We start from the raw sequence: 19,148 nt of genomic DNA on the forward strand, positions 1-19,148 counted from the left end.
CGCGCAACCCGTCCCTAAGATCTGTGCAGGGGTGTGAGCGCACGCGAGAGCGAGGCGGGGGAATCCTCCTTCAGCTGAAATGTGGACGTTTTATCTGTTATATGTTTTGGAGACCTCCTCAGTATCTTTTGCCATCCCAGCTTGGGGTTTGCAGATGCTCTTCAGCCCCTGGCCATGGGCTCCTTCCCACCGCTCTTGCTCTGCGGCTCCGGTGCCGGCAGAGGCTGCTGCTGTGCAGGGAAAGGGCTCCCTGGCACAACACGCTCCCGCTCCATCTCCATCGGGTGCTTTTGGTGGCTCTGCTCAGGAAACCCTTCTCCTGCCTCGGCGTGGGGTGGCAGAGGGGACCGGTGGTCTCCTCTCCCGAGGATGCGTCGGGATGGAGCACGGCTGGTCCCTGTTAGTCTCCTGAAGAAGGAGCCGCGGGACAAACTGCCCTGCTTGCCCTCAAATTTGGGGTTCTTGGAGAATAACGCCGTGCCAGAAGCTCGTGCAGAGCCCCCAAGGGATTGGTGGGGGCAGGGGAAATCTTGGGTACCCTGGCAGGGGGCCCCGACCCCCCTGCCTGGCCCCCGAGGGAAGCCGTGATGCTCGGGCAGCTCCGGCTGGGACATGTGAAGGGGTAAAATCCTGTGGGGTGCTCCTGACTTCTGGAGCCTCATCTCCCCCTGTTCCGGCAGGGGCAAGCCAGTGGGGGTTTGGGACGGAAGATGTATCCGGTGGTCACAGCGTCGCGGTGTCACTTGTTTCCTGGTCGGGCTGCGGTCCTTACGTGTAAACAAGGTGGGGGTCCCTCTGCCCTGGGCTGGGAGCTTTTGGTCTCTAAAGGTTTTTTAATTTTGGAAATGAACTTATTTTGGCCTGATGCCTCCTGTAAGTCCACCCTTGCCCTGGAAAGTCATGTTGACTTTGGGCCATCCCCAGCGAACATCCCCACAGGAGTGAAGCCTCAGAGAGCAGCCTGTCTCCTCTCATGCTTTTATTTGACTTTCAGCATCCGATCCAAGCTCTACCCTTCACTAACACAGCGGGTCTCGCCGAGGGCAAAGCGTACCTTTGGTTCCCCAAGCCTTTTGAACCCCACCGCGGTCACTGCGCACCCCAGGTCACCCCGACTTGGGTCTGGGGCGAGGTTTGGACATGGGTGTCTGGGCCTTATTCCAGCAAGCCCTTTGGCCAGGGATTCTCCGAGATGGCTGGGGATGGGCCGCCTCAACATGCCTGCAAGGGGAAAGAGCAGGGTGTGGGGAAGAAGTCGTAAACAAGGGTTTGCGTGAACATAGTCACGTCCCATTTTCTCCATCGGAATCTGCTTTCCTTCAGCCTCTGTCCAGCTGCGTCCCGTTTGCCCAGTGTCTCTGGTGTTCCCCATCCGGGGTGCTCAGCCCCCTTAGGTGCTGCAACTTAAATTTATGGTTCATGAATTAATAGAGGGAAGATGGAGCCACCACTAACAGGGCTCCGTTGTGCTAGCATCCTACCGGGAGCATGTTGTGTTGATGCAGAAGGACCCAGGCTCCCGAAAGATGCTCGGAGAACCGGGGAGGTTAATTTTCTCTAATGGCACTTAATGATTTTTCAGGAGGCAACCACTAAATCCTGCTAGCTAATCCCATTAGTGTTTCGGGATAGTAATTAGTGCATTAAAGAGGCAGCTTCTTTTTTCCCCCATTTTCCCTAGCAGAGGCGTGCTGAAGTTTTAGCTGTTGATGAGCCTGAATGTGGTGGCTAACACTTTGCCTGGCATAGAGAAAAAGTGACTTTTTGGGACTGCCATCAGCTAATTCTTACCTTATGGCAGTGTCCATGCAATGCCCATGTGTTGTAGGGTAGGTTTTTTTAGTGTCATAACTTCAGCAGTGTCTGAGTCCTCTGTGCTCTCTGCAGGAGGGATGCTTTCTCCTGATCTCGAACACGAAATGGACTCATCCCTGAAAAATTATTTCAAGACTTCTCTGATCAATCCTTTTGGGTTTTGGTTCTGCCAGCAGGCTCTTGGTTTGCTTCGTCTCTTGGCTTTCGGTTCCCTGTATCGCATCCCAGTGTTAGACCTGGAGAGCTGATATTCTGGGGACACTGCTGGGGACCCCAAGTGCTGGGTGGGATTCCCTGGGGCTATTTTGGATCTAGATTTACCCCCATACTGCCTCTTTGCAGACCGCTTTCTGGTGGGACCCATCTGAAACCATCCCAAGAGAGAGACTGGTGTCCCTCCGGCTGATTTATCTCCCCATCTGGTGTGCTCCATCTCAGGATGGGGTTAACTGGGCTCTGGGGAGTCAGGGATGCCCTTGGAAATAGCAAAAAAGCTCTCTCCCCATGAGCTGTGGGTCAGTATTGATGGAGTGAAGCTGTCAGCGTGCTGCGGGGCTACCCCCACAGATTTTTCCATTTCTGTGCAGGCACAAAAGTAAACCACCACCTTATATCTGGGAGAGCAAGTCCTCTCTGGGGCAAGGCCACCAAGTACCACTTGACTCTTGATGACAGCTCACAACTTCGCTTGTGTTTTCTATTTCAGGGTTTATTTCTAGGGTTTAATCCACTGCTTTTTGTATGCTGAAATCTTCTGAGGCAGGGGTTAATTTTTTTGAGCTTACAACCTCAGATTTTCCTGCACGGAGCCTCCAGCTGTTGACCGTAACTCTGGGGTACGGAACATTACTCCTAAAAAGATCCCCTGGCTTCCATAAATCCACAATCCATAAACATCTCATGAATGGTCTTGAAACGGAAACAAAACATTTAGAGTGGTTGATAATATAATGCCCATTTAATACCTCATGAATTCCACGGGCCATTTAGACCTTTCATGGATAGTTAATGATTATTCATCAGCAAGAAGTCAGAAAAAACACCCAAACTCTGATTGGAAGGTCTTAAAAATACATTAGTTGGGGAACAAAAGTCAAGCTAGTTAAAAGCCAGCTCAAGAACATGTGTTAACCCTTGGAAGGGTGGGTGGAAAATAGCAGGCTGGAGGCAAGGTCTGCCCTGAGGTGTCCTGCCCCAAAGCAGTGGTTGGGTGGTCTTCATCCTTCATGCCGTGCGAAAGGGAGGTGTGCCCAAAATTTCATCCGCTTCCCAGTTGTGGTTCCTTGGGCCACGCTGGTGTCTGGCCAAATTCACGAACTTCATGGCCTTCAAAGAATAGCTTCTGGCCAGCAGCTGGGGAGGGAGGATCAGAGCGTATCGACAGAACTAAAGCAGCGTGACCAGACAGGGCCAAGCCCTGGCAGAAATGCTGAATTCTACCGAGGGCTAATGTGAAGCAGCTGCTGGAGAGGACACAGTTTTTGTGGTGTACCTAGGTCAGGTTTGGGCTGGGAGGAGGCTCCTCCAGCTCCAGGCAGCTTCATTTTGATTAATTTTTCAATGAAATCTCCTTGTCCTGTATTGTTGCAGGTGCCTTCAAGGTGCAGATAGGATTAGGTCTTCTGGTGGAAAAGTCTGTTTATCCAAACCTTATGACGATTAACTTCCTTGCCTTTAGCCTCATTGACGTTGAGGTTGTTTTTTGGTGCTGGTTTTTGACATCAGGATGAGGATATCCTGGATGGATGAGGTCAGATGTGACGTTCACATCTTGATCTGCTGATAGAGCACGTATCCATTTTCTCCTTTTCCTTTTCCCTTGTACTATTCACAACTCTGAACCAACTGTAACTTCATGTTTTCCGTGTTGTGGGTCTTTTTCTTCATCCCACGTGACAGAGAAACCCCTGAGAACCCTTGGCCAAGTCCTGCGGCACTTGGCCAAGTCTAGTGTAGGATCCTACTTGGGGCATCTTGGCAGAGTGGTGGAAGATTGGGTCAGACTTGCAGAAACCTGGGACTGGAGGACTTCTCCACCATCCCCACCACACCAAGCAGCCTGCGGTTAGGTGGTCCCTCAGAGTTAATCATCTAAGTTGGTCTTAAATGTTACTGAGTGATAGGTCATTTATTCTGCTGCTCTGCAACCTTTATAATAATGACGTTTTCCCTTGTATCAATTCCAATCACCGCTTCTACCAGGTAGATCAATTATTTGATATTCTGCATGGGCTGGATTGGAGAGAGCAGCATCGAGTTAGCTCTTGTGCCTGGTGTCTCCCTGACATTTCCCAGGCTTGGAAAGGCAGGTGGGCTCTTGGCACTGGGGATGAGCAAGTGATTAATGTTTGCAGAGCAGGTGGATGCAGCGGGATACTACCAACATGTGCAAATAATCCATATGCAGCATCTTCAGCGTGTTGTTCATCCTGTATGGTGTCCGAAAATGTAGATACCTGACTGCCACTTCTGCAAAGGGGAGAGCTTTGGAGTGAGTGGAATTTGCAGAGCAAAACAAGTGGCATGTCCCTCTCTGTTTCCAAATAATATTTATGATTAATCTCGCTGCTTTTGGTGGTGAGTCAGGGCTGTGGAGTTTTACACAGGTCCTGGATTGTCTCCAGCTCTCTCAAGGTATGGTCTGCACACCGTGTCTTGACAGTGATGGGTAGCCTCCGTAACAAACTGGCTCTCTGCTGCAATTATCCCACTGCTCTGGGCTGCAGTTCTCCTTAGGTATGTCATTAATGTTAATTACTGCTGTGGTATTCCATCAAGAGGAGCAGAAGCTTTAACATGCTTGGAGGAGAAACTTTTCACCGTGTCCTTTAATGAGAAGTTGAGCCTCCTTTCGCCACTTTGAAAGCGGAGACCGTGATTACGAATTTAGATAAGCATTAACATCTTGGGCGGGGGGTGAGAGGCAGCAGAGGTCTCCTGCTGCCGGCACTGTTGCCTCATGTGCTGCGTCCATGGTGTCCATGTGGGAGAGGAGGGTGCGGTGAGGGCAAGTGCTGTGGGCAACATCCCAGGGTGGTGACCAGGAGATGGATAGACTGCTCTTGGTCATGGTACAACCAGGAGGGCATGCTGGAGCTCTTCTCGCTTGAGCTCTTTCTCAGCTCTTTCTCCCAGGTGTAGCTACACAGGAAAGACATGAAGCAGCAACTCTGTCATCTTCTTTGTGGTCCAAGAGGTTGGTGAGAGTATTTCATCACCATCCTACAAGCCCCCACTGACCTGCTGCGGTGGCCAGCCCAGTGCCCAAGTAGGTGGTGGGTTGGCCAAGTGCTCTGGTGGCTTCCTTGGCAATAATGACATGAAAACAAAGAAGGCAGTGAGAGCAGGCTTCCCAAAAGGCCAGGAGGCTCCTCTGACTTCTTTTCAATTAAGGAGCACGCCCACCATGCATCAGCAACATCAGAGCCTGCAAGCAAGCCACAGAGAAAAATCACACCAAGTTTCTTCTGAGATGAAAGGTTTGCAGAGATGTAGTTAGTGTAATGAACCTCCACCTCAGGGCTTCCCAGCCATGGCAGTCCGTGCTTTTCCCTCCAGTGGTGTAACTTTTTGAGAACTGCCAGCCAAAACAGGTCTGAGTGCATGTACAGGTGCGTGGGCCATGCTGTGTGTTACTTGTGGTGATGCAAGTGGTGTAGGCAAGTGCTGGAGTTGATCACATCCCTTTTCTTAGTTGGCTTTTGCAAGCACGGACGTGATGATGGCTGGGAAATGGGTTCTCCTACTAATGGAGAGCTCTGTGGTCTTCAGTCCACTCATTCTCATCCCTTTCCTATGGGGGCAGGCTGAGAGAGTTGGGGGTGTTCAGCCTGGAGAAGAGAAAGCTCCGGGGAGACCTTATTGTGGCATTTCAGTACTTAAAGGGCTGGACTAGATGACCTTGAAAGGGCCCTTCCAACCCAAACCATCCTATGATTTAGTGTTGGGAAAAAATGTCTGGAGTTGGCTGGGCTTGTGTTGTCTAGGGCTGGAAAAACCCATTCATCTGGGGGAAAACGAGGGACACCCCGGGGTTGAACCGGTGTGGAAATGGCTCCAGACAAAAGGAGACTCAACCTCACCATCGCTGGTTGGCCACAGCCGGTGGTGCTCATCCACCTCTGCCCTTGAGTGTCCCTTGAAGAAACGTAACGGTGGAAACGAAGAAAACAGAAGGGCTTTAATGAGAAACAGGACCTCCTTCAGGATCCTGGCAATTAGCTCCTTGAGCTCCTTCCACGCAGCAGCCTGCGTCTGCTCTGAACGCTGCTCCTCTGCCCTCCTGCAGCACCGTCTCATCGATGCAGGAGTCCCAGGAGAGGGAAAAAACCTGTTTGGCTCGAGCTCCCTTCAAAGAATTTCCCAGCTTTATAATTTGCAGCTGTAATAAAAAGTTACGCTTTGTGCTACGAAAAGAGAATAATAGATCAGTAAGACCTGAACCTTAAAATTCAGCCATCCAGGGAAGCGGGGACAGGCACTTGGATAAATATTTAACTGTCGAGGCTTTGATATGAAGAACCTGCTGGAGGAGGAGGGGTTTGTTGCCTCTTACGGTAACGAGGAAGAATAATGTAGCATCTGGTGGATATTCTCTAATTTTTTAATATATCAAGCTAGTATTGCATAGAGCTGGTTCAAATCTGGGTGTCTAATGAAGAAATTTCACCTCTTCAGACAGGTTCAAATAATCTGCTGGCTTTACCTGTGTGGTTGCCTTGAACCCGGAAAATGCCAGCGCAGCCGGCGCCGTCCTTGCAGCACGGGGAGGGATGTGTGCCCGCGCTGGGCGTGGGTGCTGTACCTTTATTCTCAGGGGCGAAAGCTGACCTGGTGCCTCCTTTTCTGGCTGTGATGGCTCCAGCCATGGTGGTGTTGGCCCAAAGCCCCCAAACCTGTTGGTTTGGGGATGCTCGTGCTTCTTGTCCAGGGAAGTCACCTGGATTTTTGTGGGTTTTTTTGGGAATGCCTGAAGAGAGGTGGTGTGTTTTGCCAGCCACGTGCCAGGCAGAGGAGATGCCAGCATCTCTCCTTACATGCAAAGAGTAAATTTGTGGGGTTTCCTCCTTTTTTTTGTTATTGCATGTGGGTGCTGCTTGCTCGGTCCGGTGTGCACAGGCAGAGCCTCACCGGCTGCCGAGGCCGGGGGTGGGAAGCGCTTTACCGTCTCATTCCTCTGATTTAATACAGAATATTGTGCAATTAAGCCAGTCAAAAGGCCATAAATCTTCTGGGCTGAATCCTGACCGAGGCTGTGCGCTTCAGGCCAGGCAGGAGCGATCTTTAATCCTTCGCAGAGAGCTAACTGAAATACTGACGAGAGGATTTTTTTTTTTCCACTCTATTTCCCTTCCTTTAAGAGAAACGCTTCGTTGAAATTGGAGTGTGCCGGAGAGGAGCAAGGCAGTGAATAAAACAGAGTCTGGTGCAGTCAGCGGCAGGTTCAACTCACCTGTTTTGGTTAAATTTAAACCTCTTAATTTTTTTTTTAATTACAATAACAGTGGCAAATGACAATAAATGCCTGCAGAGCAGGTAGTTATTTGCCCCATTTCCACCGTTTATTGAAGAAGTGAGCATGGAGAAGCGAATGCTGCTGGCGTGCAGGGGTCCGGTTGGTGTTTCCCCTCTGGGATGCTCTTTGGGATGGCTGTGGGTCAGCTGTAGCCCTGGGCCACAGCCATATGCTGGGAGCACTGTGGGGCAGGCAGCCCTATGGCCATTGCATCTCCGCTCCCCGTAACATATAGATCACCCTATGGCCATCCTCATATTCCGATTTCCACTGGCTTTCCCTGCGCATCCTGCACTTCCAGCCTGTGAATTGCCCAGGGACATCCTGGCAAAGCTCCGTGCATCCTTGCTGCGTACCTTTCTGTCACGGACCCTATAGCATCCATACCATCCTGGCTTCCGCCACAAGCCCCTGTCAATCCGTGCCCTCCTGCCAGGCTCCGATGCACATAGAGCCTGGCTGGGGTGGAAAGGAGTGACGGGCCCTTTGTCCTGGGTGTCTGCTCGTGTTTTTCACCGCCTGTTGAAACCCTCTATTTTTTTTCCGAAGCCGGTGATAAGCGTTTGACTGATTCCACAGAGCAGGCGGGGATGAGCCATTCAGGCTGGATTGACACCTAAAGGGATTTGCATTAAGAGCTTCAAACTAGCTGGGCTTTTTTTTTTTTTTTTAAAACCATCATCACATATTTAGCAAATTCTTGCATGAAATCATGTCCCTAATAATTGCCATTACCTACCTGGGTGTGGAATCGCTCCGAGCACTGACACCCAAGCATCCATGTCAGCCTGCGGCAGAAATTAGCCCTGATCCTCCTGTAAACTCTGGTTTGGGGGGCTTGGGTGGTGGGTGTCGTGTTTGATGTCCCCCCCAGGAGATGCGTGGGGAAGGCAAGGATCAAAGTGAGGGTTTCTTTGGGTGGCGAGGGGGGTTGGGGAACAGCGAGAGGTAATTGAGCAGCCTGGTAGAGCAGGCTGACATATGCTGGGGAGGGTCTGTGGTTCCAGGAGCAGCTTTTGGGGCTCACAAAATGGGAAGGGCTGAAAACCAGTGACCTCAGAAATGGTTTGGGGAGCCCAGGGATGTGTGGGGCAGGGTCTGGCATTGTGCTGCTGGCGGGGAGCCCAGCGCCCCTGTGCTAAGGGGTGCTTGGTGCTTGCAGCGTCTTGCGGTGGGGACAGGACTGGGACAAGCACGGAGAGGGGACCTGAGAGGCTCCCAGAGCGGCAAAAGCAGTAGTAAAAATGTTCAGATTTGGGAATCTGCTCCAAATCTGGCAGGAAAGGAGCCCTTGTCCCTGTGGTGGCACTTGTCCTGACATCCCTTGGGGATGTCTCCCCGGTTCTGGGGGGCTTCCAGGGCTGCCCATGTCTTTGCTCCCCATAAACCCTTTAAAGCCAAAGTAAGAGGTAACTGGTACAGAACTAGCTCCCTGCTCCCCCTGCCTGGTGCTTTGCACCCCCGGCACGGCTGGAGTCTCATTTTGGCAGTTGTGCAGCTGTGACTGGAGGAAAGTGGTCCTTCCCGGGGCTTGGGAGCTATCACCACCATCTAAACAGCCCCTTCCGCAGCCCCCCGGCTTTGCAGAGCCGGGCTGCGCTTGCCCTTCTGCCGGGTTCGCTTCTCCATCAGCCTTTCTGTGTAATCACCAGGATGTTGTGGAGGGAGTGCCTGCTTCGCCCCACTCCTCCCCAGCCAAGCAGCTCTGGAGAGGTCTGAAACGGTGCTTAATGGGGACGTTAGCACGGCCAACCCACCCCGAGCGTTGAAGCGAGCCCGGTTTGTGTCGTGCACTGGACTTTGCTGGTTCTTCCGAGATCCACAGCAGCGAGTTCCAGCCTGACTGCAACCAGGAGGCGAGGGGGGTGTGTGTGTGTCTGCTGCTGACTGGGGGCTTTATCTATATGGAAAATTGAATTAAGGTGATGTTCTTCCTTGTTTGTTTTCTTAAATATTTCCTTTTTCACTTCTGCTGTCCTCACCAAGTTTGGGAGTGAGTCAGGGGGATGATGCCCGATGAAGCCCAGAACAGAGGAGGGGGCTCTGGGCTGTGCTGGTCTAGGCTGGGAGGACCACGGTGCATTTCCAGCACATGCTTTCTCCCCCCTCGTGTGATGCTGGCTTGGGTAAATGAAGGAAAATGGAAATGTTGGTTGGAGATGAGTGAAACCTTTCCTGAGAGCTGTGGTTAGGGGTATAGCCTCCTCTGCCTGCGGGGTTTACACCCTTACCTCTGCTCACTGCCGAAAAAGCGAGAGATCTTTCACTTCCTCTAGTTTAGGAGCAGCTTAGTGCCCCAGGAAAGGCTTTTGCAGTGTGTCTGGGTTGGTGCAACCCCTGGTGTGTCTCTCCCAGAGGGTGAGACCAGCTGCACGTGGCTGCATCCTGCACCGGGCTGGCACAGTCACCAGCCAAAGCCCGTCCCCTCCCAGGTTGCAAAGAGCCCCGAGTCCTCTGAGCTTTACTAAGTGTCCTGTGGGTATGTTACGGGGAGGGTGCTGTGGTGTATCATCCCTGCCCTGGGGCTCCTTTCATGGGCTGAGATGAGCATGAGTGGTGCAGGAGCACAGGGTTGTCTGAAGGGTTTTACTTGATGATGTTGATCTTTTCCAACCTAAATGATTCCTCGAAGAGCCCCGAGTCCTCTGAGTTTTACTAAGTGTCCTGTGGGTGTGTTACAGGGAGGGCGCCGTGGCATATCATCCCTACCCTGGGGCTTCTTTCATGGGCTGAGATGAGCACGAGTGGTGCAGGAGCACAGGGTGGTCTGAACGGTTTGACTTGATGATCTTGGTCTTTTCCAACCTAAATGATTCTGTGAAATAGCATTCCCCAAAAACCCTCCCTTGGAACCCTTGGGGGAGATGCCCAGAGGGGTGAGGGTGTGCTTCTCACAGGGGTGGTTTTTGCCATGTGACCATGGCTGCTCTGGGGGAGCACTGCTGGGACAGCCAAGGGGAACATCCCAATTTCACTCTGGGATGCTGCAATGCAAACAGGTGGATGTAGGAGGCTGGTGAGGAGCAGGCTGTGACCCCCCCATGGCAGCAAGTCCCTTATGTGGTGCCCATGGCCGGCATCATCCTGCGCCCCTGCTCCGAAGCCCGTGCAGCAAGGGTAGTATTTGACCTTCTTTTTGCACAAGCAGCCCCAAATGGGGCTTGGTTTTCATGGCAGGGAGGGGTTTGCTCTGTGCCCAGCATGCCTTGTCCTCAAATTGGTGGTCGTGGCCGCTTTGGAGTGGCCGAGAAGAGTTTGCAGAGGAGCAGAGGAACAGCGTCACCTCTTGGGGTGTCCGCAGCTCGGTGTTTGTCCCCTCTGCCACTCGCAGGATGCCTCCTCCTCCAGCTTTTGGAGTATTTACCGCTGCCTTTGCTGGAGGATGGGTTGGGGGTTTGCCCCCTGGGTGCACCACCCAACCGTGCACAGTGCTGGGACCCCCGTCACCAGCCAGGGACAAAACCGGGGGGAAGCCAGCAAGGGGACAGCTTTGTCCCCTGGCCTCGTGCTTGCTCTGGCTCTGCAGCTCCTCCTGGGCACCCATGGGTGCTGTGGGTTCTGTGGCCATATCCTGCCCTGGCGCTGCTTTCCCACAGCAGGACAAGCTGCCATCACAGCTTGCCCAAGCTGGACTTGAAGCTTGGGGAGCACTGAGTGCTTGTGCACACCCCAGGAAGAGAAGGTGCATGTTTGCTCTCAGTCCCCAAACTGGTCCCCTAGGGACACCTCAGGGGTCCCTGTCAGCTGGCACATGGCTGTCCCCAGGGTTGGGGTGCATGCAGGATACCTCGTGAGCCCCCTGTGACAGGGGACTTGCCATGGCTGAGGATGCTCCTACTGCAGCACTGTGCTCCTCTCCAGGTTTCAGTCCCTGCTCTCCCTCCCATGGGACAGGGAAAAGGGGTCAAGACCATGGGGAGACAGGCAGCCAACGCTTGCCAGTCACCCAGTTGGATCACAGTGTTTGTGTGTTTTTATTATTTTTTTCTGAAGAAACAGGGAGAGAGAAAAATCTCTCTGTCCAAAATCACTCATCCTTCCTAATAATGAGAGCTGTCACCAGCCCTGCTTGGCAAGGAAATGATGCTCGTGGTAAATATTTGGTCTGGAACTGATTTATGGGTGGAAAAAAAGGACATTAGTGGCTAATCACTGTGTTGCAGGAAGCGCTTTGGGCCGAGTGCTGGGGCCGAGCTTGCGGGGAGCTGGGGCCATGCCCGTGCTGGGGGCTTCAGCGGACATGCCGTGGTTGTGCCGCTGGATTGGGATCAAGTGGCAGCAGTGGAGGGGTCGGACCAGCTCTGGGGTCACCAGGCTTCTCCTCACCTTGGTGATTTGCAGATTTGCTTTAAGGACCGGGGGTTTAGGGTTAGGGGCAGGGCATGGCAAACATGGGTGCATTGGCCCCCCGTGGGCTCCAAGCCAGGAGGATTGTTGTTGGACCTGGATGGAGTCAATCATCCGCCCCATCCCTGAGCCCAGCGCACCCAAAGGGGTCGTTACAGCCACCCTAAAGGCAGCAGCAACTTTTCCTGTGTGAGGAAACAATTAACTTATTAGAGGGCGGTTTAATTTTTTCCTGCTCAAGCAGGCTGGTGAGCGCAGCGCGGTCATTTCCTACCGACTGGCAGGGCCAGATGCCCCCGGGTGCTGCTGGGGTCCAGGGCGGTGGGAGGGGCAGGGTCCCGGCGAGGATGGCTCGCCTGCGGGTGCCTGAGCATCTCTGGTTGATGGTGCTGGAGCTGGTACCTGCCTAGGTTTATACGTTGTTGGTTTCCACTGTAGCAGGGCTCACGGCATTTCACAGCTCTGGTTTGATTTTGGGGCCAAATGCTCTGGGTTTCCCTCCTGGGCTGCTACAGGATGGGCTTAGCTGCTGCTGTTGCAGGGATGCTTCAGTCCCCTTCCCTCCCTCTCTGCTCCCATGTTGGTGTTTTGCCTAATTCTAGCGATATAACCAGGAACCGGAGGCAGCGGGTTGAATAAAGGCTGTAATCCAGTTGTGTATCGATGCCGTCACCTGCGAGAAAAGCAGCTCCAGCAGTTCGTGAGCTCCTTTGTGCTTGTGAGCTGTCACACTGCCTGCTCCGTGCTTGGATGGGGGTCTCTGCCCCAAATCCTCCAAATCTCCAAGGCCTGAGCTGCCTTTCCCGGAGACTGCTTCAGGACAGGGCAGTGCTCCTCTCTGCCTCGCACTACTGTGGTGTGGCCAGGGCTGAGCCAGCAAGGCTTATCCCTGCCTAAACCTGCAGCCCGGCCCCTGCGAGCTGCCGATGTCGGTCTGCACTGCAAATCTTTCAGGTTTTTGTGCTGCTTTGGACACATCTGGTCCACCGAAATGATGGCTGGTCCTTGTCACAGTGAAAGACAGGTGGAAAAATGGGCTGATAAGCGAGAGGTGGGCATCTTGTGCTCCTCTGCTCGGCAGCGTTTCATTTCTGATGAACGTTTCCCGGTGCTTAGGCTTGTCCGCACCACGTTCCTGCGCCTCGGTGGGCTGCTCCCGGTGTTTCTGTGGGGTTGCTCACAGCATTAGCCGTGGGCAACACACTCCACTGCAGTTCACCCCTCGGTGGTACTCAATTTCCCTGCTTGGGCCCTAAAATGGATGTAGGTGACACTGAATGACATTAAAATGGGAGCGGGTGCCGAGTGCTGCAGAGTGCTGGTGATCTGGGCAGCAGTGGGAAGGAACTGGGACCACCACGGCCGCGATGCACAGGCAGCAGCATCTCTCCGGCGCAGTAGCGCTGCGAGTGCCCGAGTCTGTTTTAGGTGCTGTAGCAAGCAGTCTGAATCGGCTCTGTAATTCCTTCCTGCCTCAGTTTCCCCCATTTGAAACGGGGCTGGTAGTGACGGCTGGTGTTCTGGGATGCGGCTGAGCTGTCCTGGAGAGCGAGCCTTACCCCAAACGAAGTGTGCTCCTTAATGAAAATTGCCTTTTTGCGATGATGGGGAGAGATTGTAAATTCTTGTAGGTATAGGGGTCTAATTATCACAGAAGTTCGTGGGGTGGCACAGCATCTCCCCACGCAAGCGGCCATCCTACGGGTGCCACCAGTCCCTCCATGCATCGCTCCCTCCTCCCCACTTCTGAGCTACCCCCTCCCCAGTTTCTTACCTCTCTTTTTTCTCCTCCCTTTTCCCTCCAGAGTCAAGAAGAAGAACAAACCCTTAAACCTCAAGATCAACAACACTGTGGGAAGCTGCGAGAACATCCCTGCGCAGCGCTCCCCGCTCCTCTCCGAGCGCTCCCTGCGGTCCTTCTTCGTGGGGTACCCGCCTTTCCTCCCCTCCACCCCTCCTGTCCACACCGAAGCCACCTTCTCAGCAAGTAAGTCCCAGTAACTGCCCCTCCAGAGTCCCCCATCCCTGGGGTGGGTGATGGTCGATGCCAAGCAGAGGATGTGACCGTGGGGAAACTTGGGGCATCCACCTGTGCATCGGTGGTCTGGAGGCACAGCCCTCGTGTTATTATTGAAGGTTATACTGAATATCGAATAATGCAAACAGACCTGCTCCCCTATCGCAATACCAGGGGTGCAGGAGGGTGGCTGCTGTCGTTTGGAGAAGCCTTTCCGTGCTGCCTGGATTGGCGACACCGGCTGGCTGTCGCTTGAGAGTGACTTTTCCAAGGGCTCCTCTGTAAATCCAGCTGTGGTTTTACCTTCCTGCAAGGAAGCTGCTTTTCAGAGCTCCCCTACTTGTGGGGATTTCAGCCGGTGCGGAGCCTCGCGTGACGCCGGCCCCGATGCACACAGGTCTGGTGCAAACCCTATAGATGAGATATCAGTAAGAAATTCTTCAAAGAGAGGGTGGGGAGGCACTGGAACAGGTTGCCCAGAGAAGCTGTGGATGCCCCATCCCTGGAAGCGTCCAAGGCCAGGCTGGATGAGGCTTGGAGCAACCTGGTCTAGTGGAAGGTGTCCCTGCCCATGGCAGGGGGGTTGGGACTGGATGGTCTTTAAGGTCCCTTCCAACCCAAACCATTCTGTGGTTCTATGATTCTATGAAACCCCACAGAGCCTGATCCCCGCAGCCGACCCTGATCCCGCCTGAGGGCCTGCCCGGGGTGGTTTGCCCCCTTCTAGGAGACTCTGGTGACGGGACTTGAGTGGCTTTGGGTCAACGAGCTCACCCAGGGAGTTGTTGCTGGTTGGGGAGCAACAGCCTGACACATATGTCTCGGACTCGTGCCCTGCAGGAACTGAAGCTTTTATGAGCCAGGTGTGGCTCTTGCCTAAACAAAACCAACCCAGAAAATGTGTGGGAGTTGCTGGGAGCGATTTGTGTGCCAAGAGCTATCGTGGGGAGGGTGAGCTCCCCTTGCCTCTTGTTCCTCCAACTCCATATTCAGGCTGGTTTTCTGCCACCTTCACCTTCCCAGACTTTTCTCTCCTTTGCTTTCCCAAAATGTGGTCTTCCTGGCTCATTTTGAGTTCTTCCACTAGTTCTTACTGCGTGGCTCCTGGCTGAAGAAGGGGTTTGCATGCAACATCCCTCCCTGCCCCTCCAGCCTCCCTGGCAGAGGTTTTCCTCCTCACTGGGCAGGGAAGCAGCACCGGGACGGCTTCACCGGCTGCCCCAAGCACTGGTTTGTGAGTGCTGGGGTGATGGGGCAGCTCCTCTGCCCTGCTTGCATCCCCGCAGCCGTGCTTCCCCCAGCCCTCTGCAGGGCAAAAACCTCATGATTTCTTTCTTTCTCTCTTTATACTTTTTATGCCAATCAGCTGCTGTTTCTGGCATCCTTTTGGTCCCCTTTCTTTGGCTTTGGGGATGGTGGGACCTGACAGGAGCTCTGCAGGCTGGCAATTTTATTTCTAGGAATGTCCAGCTACCCGACTCACTCGCACAGCAGCAGATTTGCCTGGAGCGAGGGGTATTTTGGCACTGCTGTTTCCCTCGTGGCGTTGGCTGGGTTCGACTCGCAGCCCAGAATGATGGGGACTAGCAGACCAGAAACCAAGAAATAAACCCCATTCTCAGCAACCCCCCGCCGTGTCTTGTTGCATTAGGTTTCCTCACGCCTCAGCGTTAGATTACATCCCGTGGTGTGATAACCTGATGTAATGTGGCGTCGCAGGAACGTGATGCAATGAGAAGTGATGGGCTATCAAGTGACTAACGCTGCTGGAGAGGTGTCTCTTCTCATTTCCCTCGGTCCTCCAACTTTCTTGGCTGCTGGGAATGTTTGTTTTCTGGCCTTGACATGAGCTGTGGAGAGAGGGGCTTGGCTGCACCAGCCGGTTGATCCCCGTTGAGAGGTTTTAGCATCAGCGGAGGCATTTGGTCCTCGCGGAATCAGCATCCATGCACTCAGTGGCCCTTGCTCCTTGGGACCTGCCGGCAAAATTTGATGCAAGGCAAAAAAAACCCCACTAGACTGTAGTTTTTCTAGCTCTCTTATATTTCTGCATCATTTCTGTACTGGTGGCCTTGTCCTCCAGCTGCATCCTGGGTTTCTGACTGCTCTCATGTTTGCTTTCCAGTTTGTGACCCCGTTGGAAAGACTGGCCTCATCCTGCGCACAGCAGCTGGGTGCTGAGCATGAGCCTGTGGGAGAGATGGGGGTAACTGAGCTTGACACCAGGGCTCGTTAGCTTGCAGAGAGCAGACGAGTTATGCCGAGCGGTGCAGAGGCACATTTATTTGTGGGGAGGAGTAGATATCTCTGGAGCTTTCCCCATGCCCCACGATGCTGTTATGGGACCCGGATGGCTTCCCCCTGCTCTGGTACATGGTGCTTCACCTGTCCTCGGGTCACCTGCTTTGCTATCACTGCCAGTCTTGCTGGTTCAAAGTAACAGGGTTTGTGGGTCCAATGAGAAGTGCTGATTGTAGTTTGGGGGTCACACCTCGCCCCACCTCCTGGGGTATCACTATTGCTTGTTGCCTCCCAAGTGCAATGGTTTCCCACGTGCTGCTGGCTGAGCTCCAGGGAGCTCACCAAGGGTGTGAGCCAGTACATCGTGCCCACCCGGCATCCCAAGGACCTCCCTGTCCCCATCCTTGTGGCATGGACGTGATTTGGCAACCAAGCTCTCCACTATCACCTAGGGTACCTAAGCTTATACGAAACCACCACAGAAAAATTCCTCTTCCTTTTTTCTCTTCTGGGATCAGCGCAGCAGCACCTGGTAAGCTCTGGATCGGTGTGGAATTAGTTCCCTAAGCACTGAAACAAAAAAATGTTGTCGTTGTTGGGCTGAGATGCGGGGGAAGAGCCCGGTGAGCCCTGGGCGAGACCCCTCTCTCCCTGGCTGTCTCTCGATGGTCTCTTTTCAGCAGCCACTGCGTCTTGCTGCTGGTGGCAGGAGCATGCTCCCATCTGCATCATCTTTAGTCCTGATTGCGTACGGGTTTGGATGCTTCTCTCTCATTTTTAACAGCCAATTTGCCCTGACGGGGATGGATTTTCACAGACATGGGGTTGAGAAGGTGAGGGCTGGCTGCGAGCTGCTGAAGGAGCCTCTTTCTCCTGCAGCACGAATCTTGCTGGAGGGTTGATGTTCCCTTCACGCAGGGCCAGGATCCTTGAGAATTTGGTTTTGCATTGATTTTTCCTCAGCAGCCCTTGGAGGGGAAGTAGAAGGAGGGAGGAAGTAAAGACTTTTGGGGTGTCCTTGAACTCTAGCTTGTCCCTGAAATAGCCCAGCCCTGTGTCTGAGGGACAGAAGATGGTTTGTCTGGCTGCATCCAGGTCCCTCTCTTGCTGCATCTGGTCACTCCCAGTGAACAAGTGACCACCAAAGATGGGTTGTTACTGTGAAATAGGATTTAGGACCCAACACCCTGTGACTTGGCTACAGGCAACCAGAAATCAGGTTGGATCTTCTCCTTTTTATTGTAAAGGCTCTTGTCTGGTAGGTCCTGTTTGCATCCTGTTATCTGGGTGTCCTGGAGGTGGCTGGCAGTGCTCCTGGGCTGTGCCCTCTGCCTGTCCTCTCCCTGCTGCAAGGCCAGCGGGAGCACTGTCACCATGACCATCCAGATCAGGTCACCTGCTTGGTGTTCTCTGGGGTGGGCCAACAACATCGTTCCCACCCTGGACTATTTAGAATTAAAGGGTTGGAAAGGAAGGACAAGGAAAGGCTGTGTGTGACTTTGCTGTGCTAGGACAGAAAAATGAGCACCCAGGCACATGGCTGTGTGGGGAACATCCTCGCTGCTGCCCTTCCAGCCCTGCAGAATGAAAGGACCAGCCAGTGCCACCCAACCCAAGACCTTGTGTGTACCAGGAGAGAAAAACCCATTGCCTGTCCCCCATGGCCAACAAATTGAAGCCGTGTGTGAGGCCTCTTCATGCAGGGACGTTGCTGGACACCTTTCCTCTGTGTTGCTGGACACAGTGGGGGGCTCCTTCTGTGGTCTGGGATTAAGACCAGAACCGTGGAGCATCCCTGGTATGTGGAGTTAGGAGCAGTGACCCCTCAAAGCCTTTGTCTTGACCTTGGAGAGCTGGCTGTGGCTGTCCTAAGGTGGTCTCCAGGGATGCCCACCTCCCCTCTCCTTGGCTCCCAGCTGGATGCCTCAGCCCTGTCCAGAACGTCATCTCCATTGTGTCCACAGTTGCCTTTGCTGCTCTGGCTGTGTCCCTGGTGGGTCACTTCTGGATCCCAGTCCTGGCTCTTCCTCTTGGATTTTTCACCAAGGACTTTGCAGTTTATGGTGCTGACCTGCCTCAGGAAGCGGCCCAACTGTGCCTGCCTGGGGCCTTGGTGGTCAACCAGTGACGTCCAAGCAAGCGGCAAGTGCTGAGATGCCACCAGAGCCCTTTGTGTTTCTTTGGCCCCGGCCGCCTGTGAAAGAGCCCTCTGAAGGGCTGGTGTCGGGTAGGAATGGCTGGTGCAGGATTCAGGATAACGTCCAGTGGGTCAAGACCTGCGCTGGGAATCCAGGAGCCCTAAATCCAGGCTTTCTGCGTTTAGGCAGGACCCAAGAGCGTTGAAGGTGCTGTGGGGCACATGGGCAAGCCGGCAGTGCCATTCAGACCATGGCCCCTCTCTGCAGCTGGGGGTACCCACCACCCCCACCCCCCAATGCTGAGGGGAGTTTCATGGGAAGAGGCTTCTCCTTAACCCTGTCCCGGCCCACACTGCCTTCAGCAGGGAACTTCCCCAGCAGGACATCATTTCTTTGTGACCATCAGTGGTTTTCTCCTCCCTGAACCCACCCGGCTGCCAGTACAGGCCACGGTACGAGCACTCCACGGCCGCATTGGCAGCCTGGCTGGGAGCTGCCCACAGCTGCCCACAGCTGGCTGCCTCCCTGTTGGGCTGCTCCAGCCGGCAGTGAAGACACCGGAGGGTTTCCTACCCCGGCAGCGCTGTGTGGAGCTGAAAAATACAGCTTTGTCTGGGTAAGCCTAATTGACCCTGCAAGGCTGCAAATTGGGGGGGAAAAAAATCACAATGCGAGTATTTAAGTCAGCGACATGACATTTCGGCTGTATAAATAGGATTGTCACGCTGCAAAGAGGAACTGCCGGGATTATAAAGTGACTCTGTTTTCTTCCTAGAGAGATGCTCTGGGAATAGCTCTGTTTTCTGCAGCTGCTTCAGCTGATCCTCTCTGCTAGGGCTGAGGTTTCGTTTCCAACCCCTGGATCACCCTTCTACCCGCAGCAGGGATGCCCCAGGGACCTCCCCGGGTTTGGGCCCGGCTGTGATTGCCTGCACAACATTTGCCATGTGCACTAACAGCAGGAGCAGCTTGATTCTCTTTCTAGCTTGGATCCTGCATGGATTTTATACTGTGGGAAGGGAAAGCTGCCGGTGCTGCTGCTCCGAATGTGGCTGCAGCTTCCTCTGGCGCTGCA

The 19,148-nt window shown here is 53.7% G+C and overlaps 1 protein-coding gene across 1 annotated transcript in view; it reads left to right on the plus strand.

Moving 5' to 3' along the window:
* Nucleotides 1–19,148, plus strand: part of KSR2 (kinase suppressor of ras 2) — a gene marked incomplete at its 5' end in the record, with an annotated part of 71,759 nt that overhangs the window by 8,860 nt on the left and 43,751 nt on the right. The window contains one exon of the mRNA XM_010153169.1: nucleotides 13,483–13,664. Coding sequence (XP_010151471.1) covers nucleotides 13,483–13,664 — 182 coding nt within the window. The remainder of the gene's footprint in view (nucleotides 1–13,482; nucleotides 13,665–19,148) is intronic.

The sequence above is a fragment of the Eurypyga helias genome, unplaced genomic scaffold, assembly GCF_000690775.1.
Source record: "Eurypyga helias isolate BGI_N326 unplaced genomic scaffold, ASM69077v1 scaffold17546, whole genome shotgun sequence".
Classification (NCBI taxonomy): Eukaryota; Metazoa; Chordata; class Aves; order Eurypygiformes; family Eurypygidae; genus Eurypyga; species Eurypyga helias.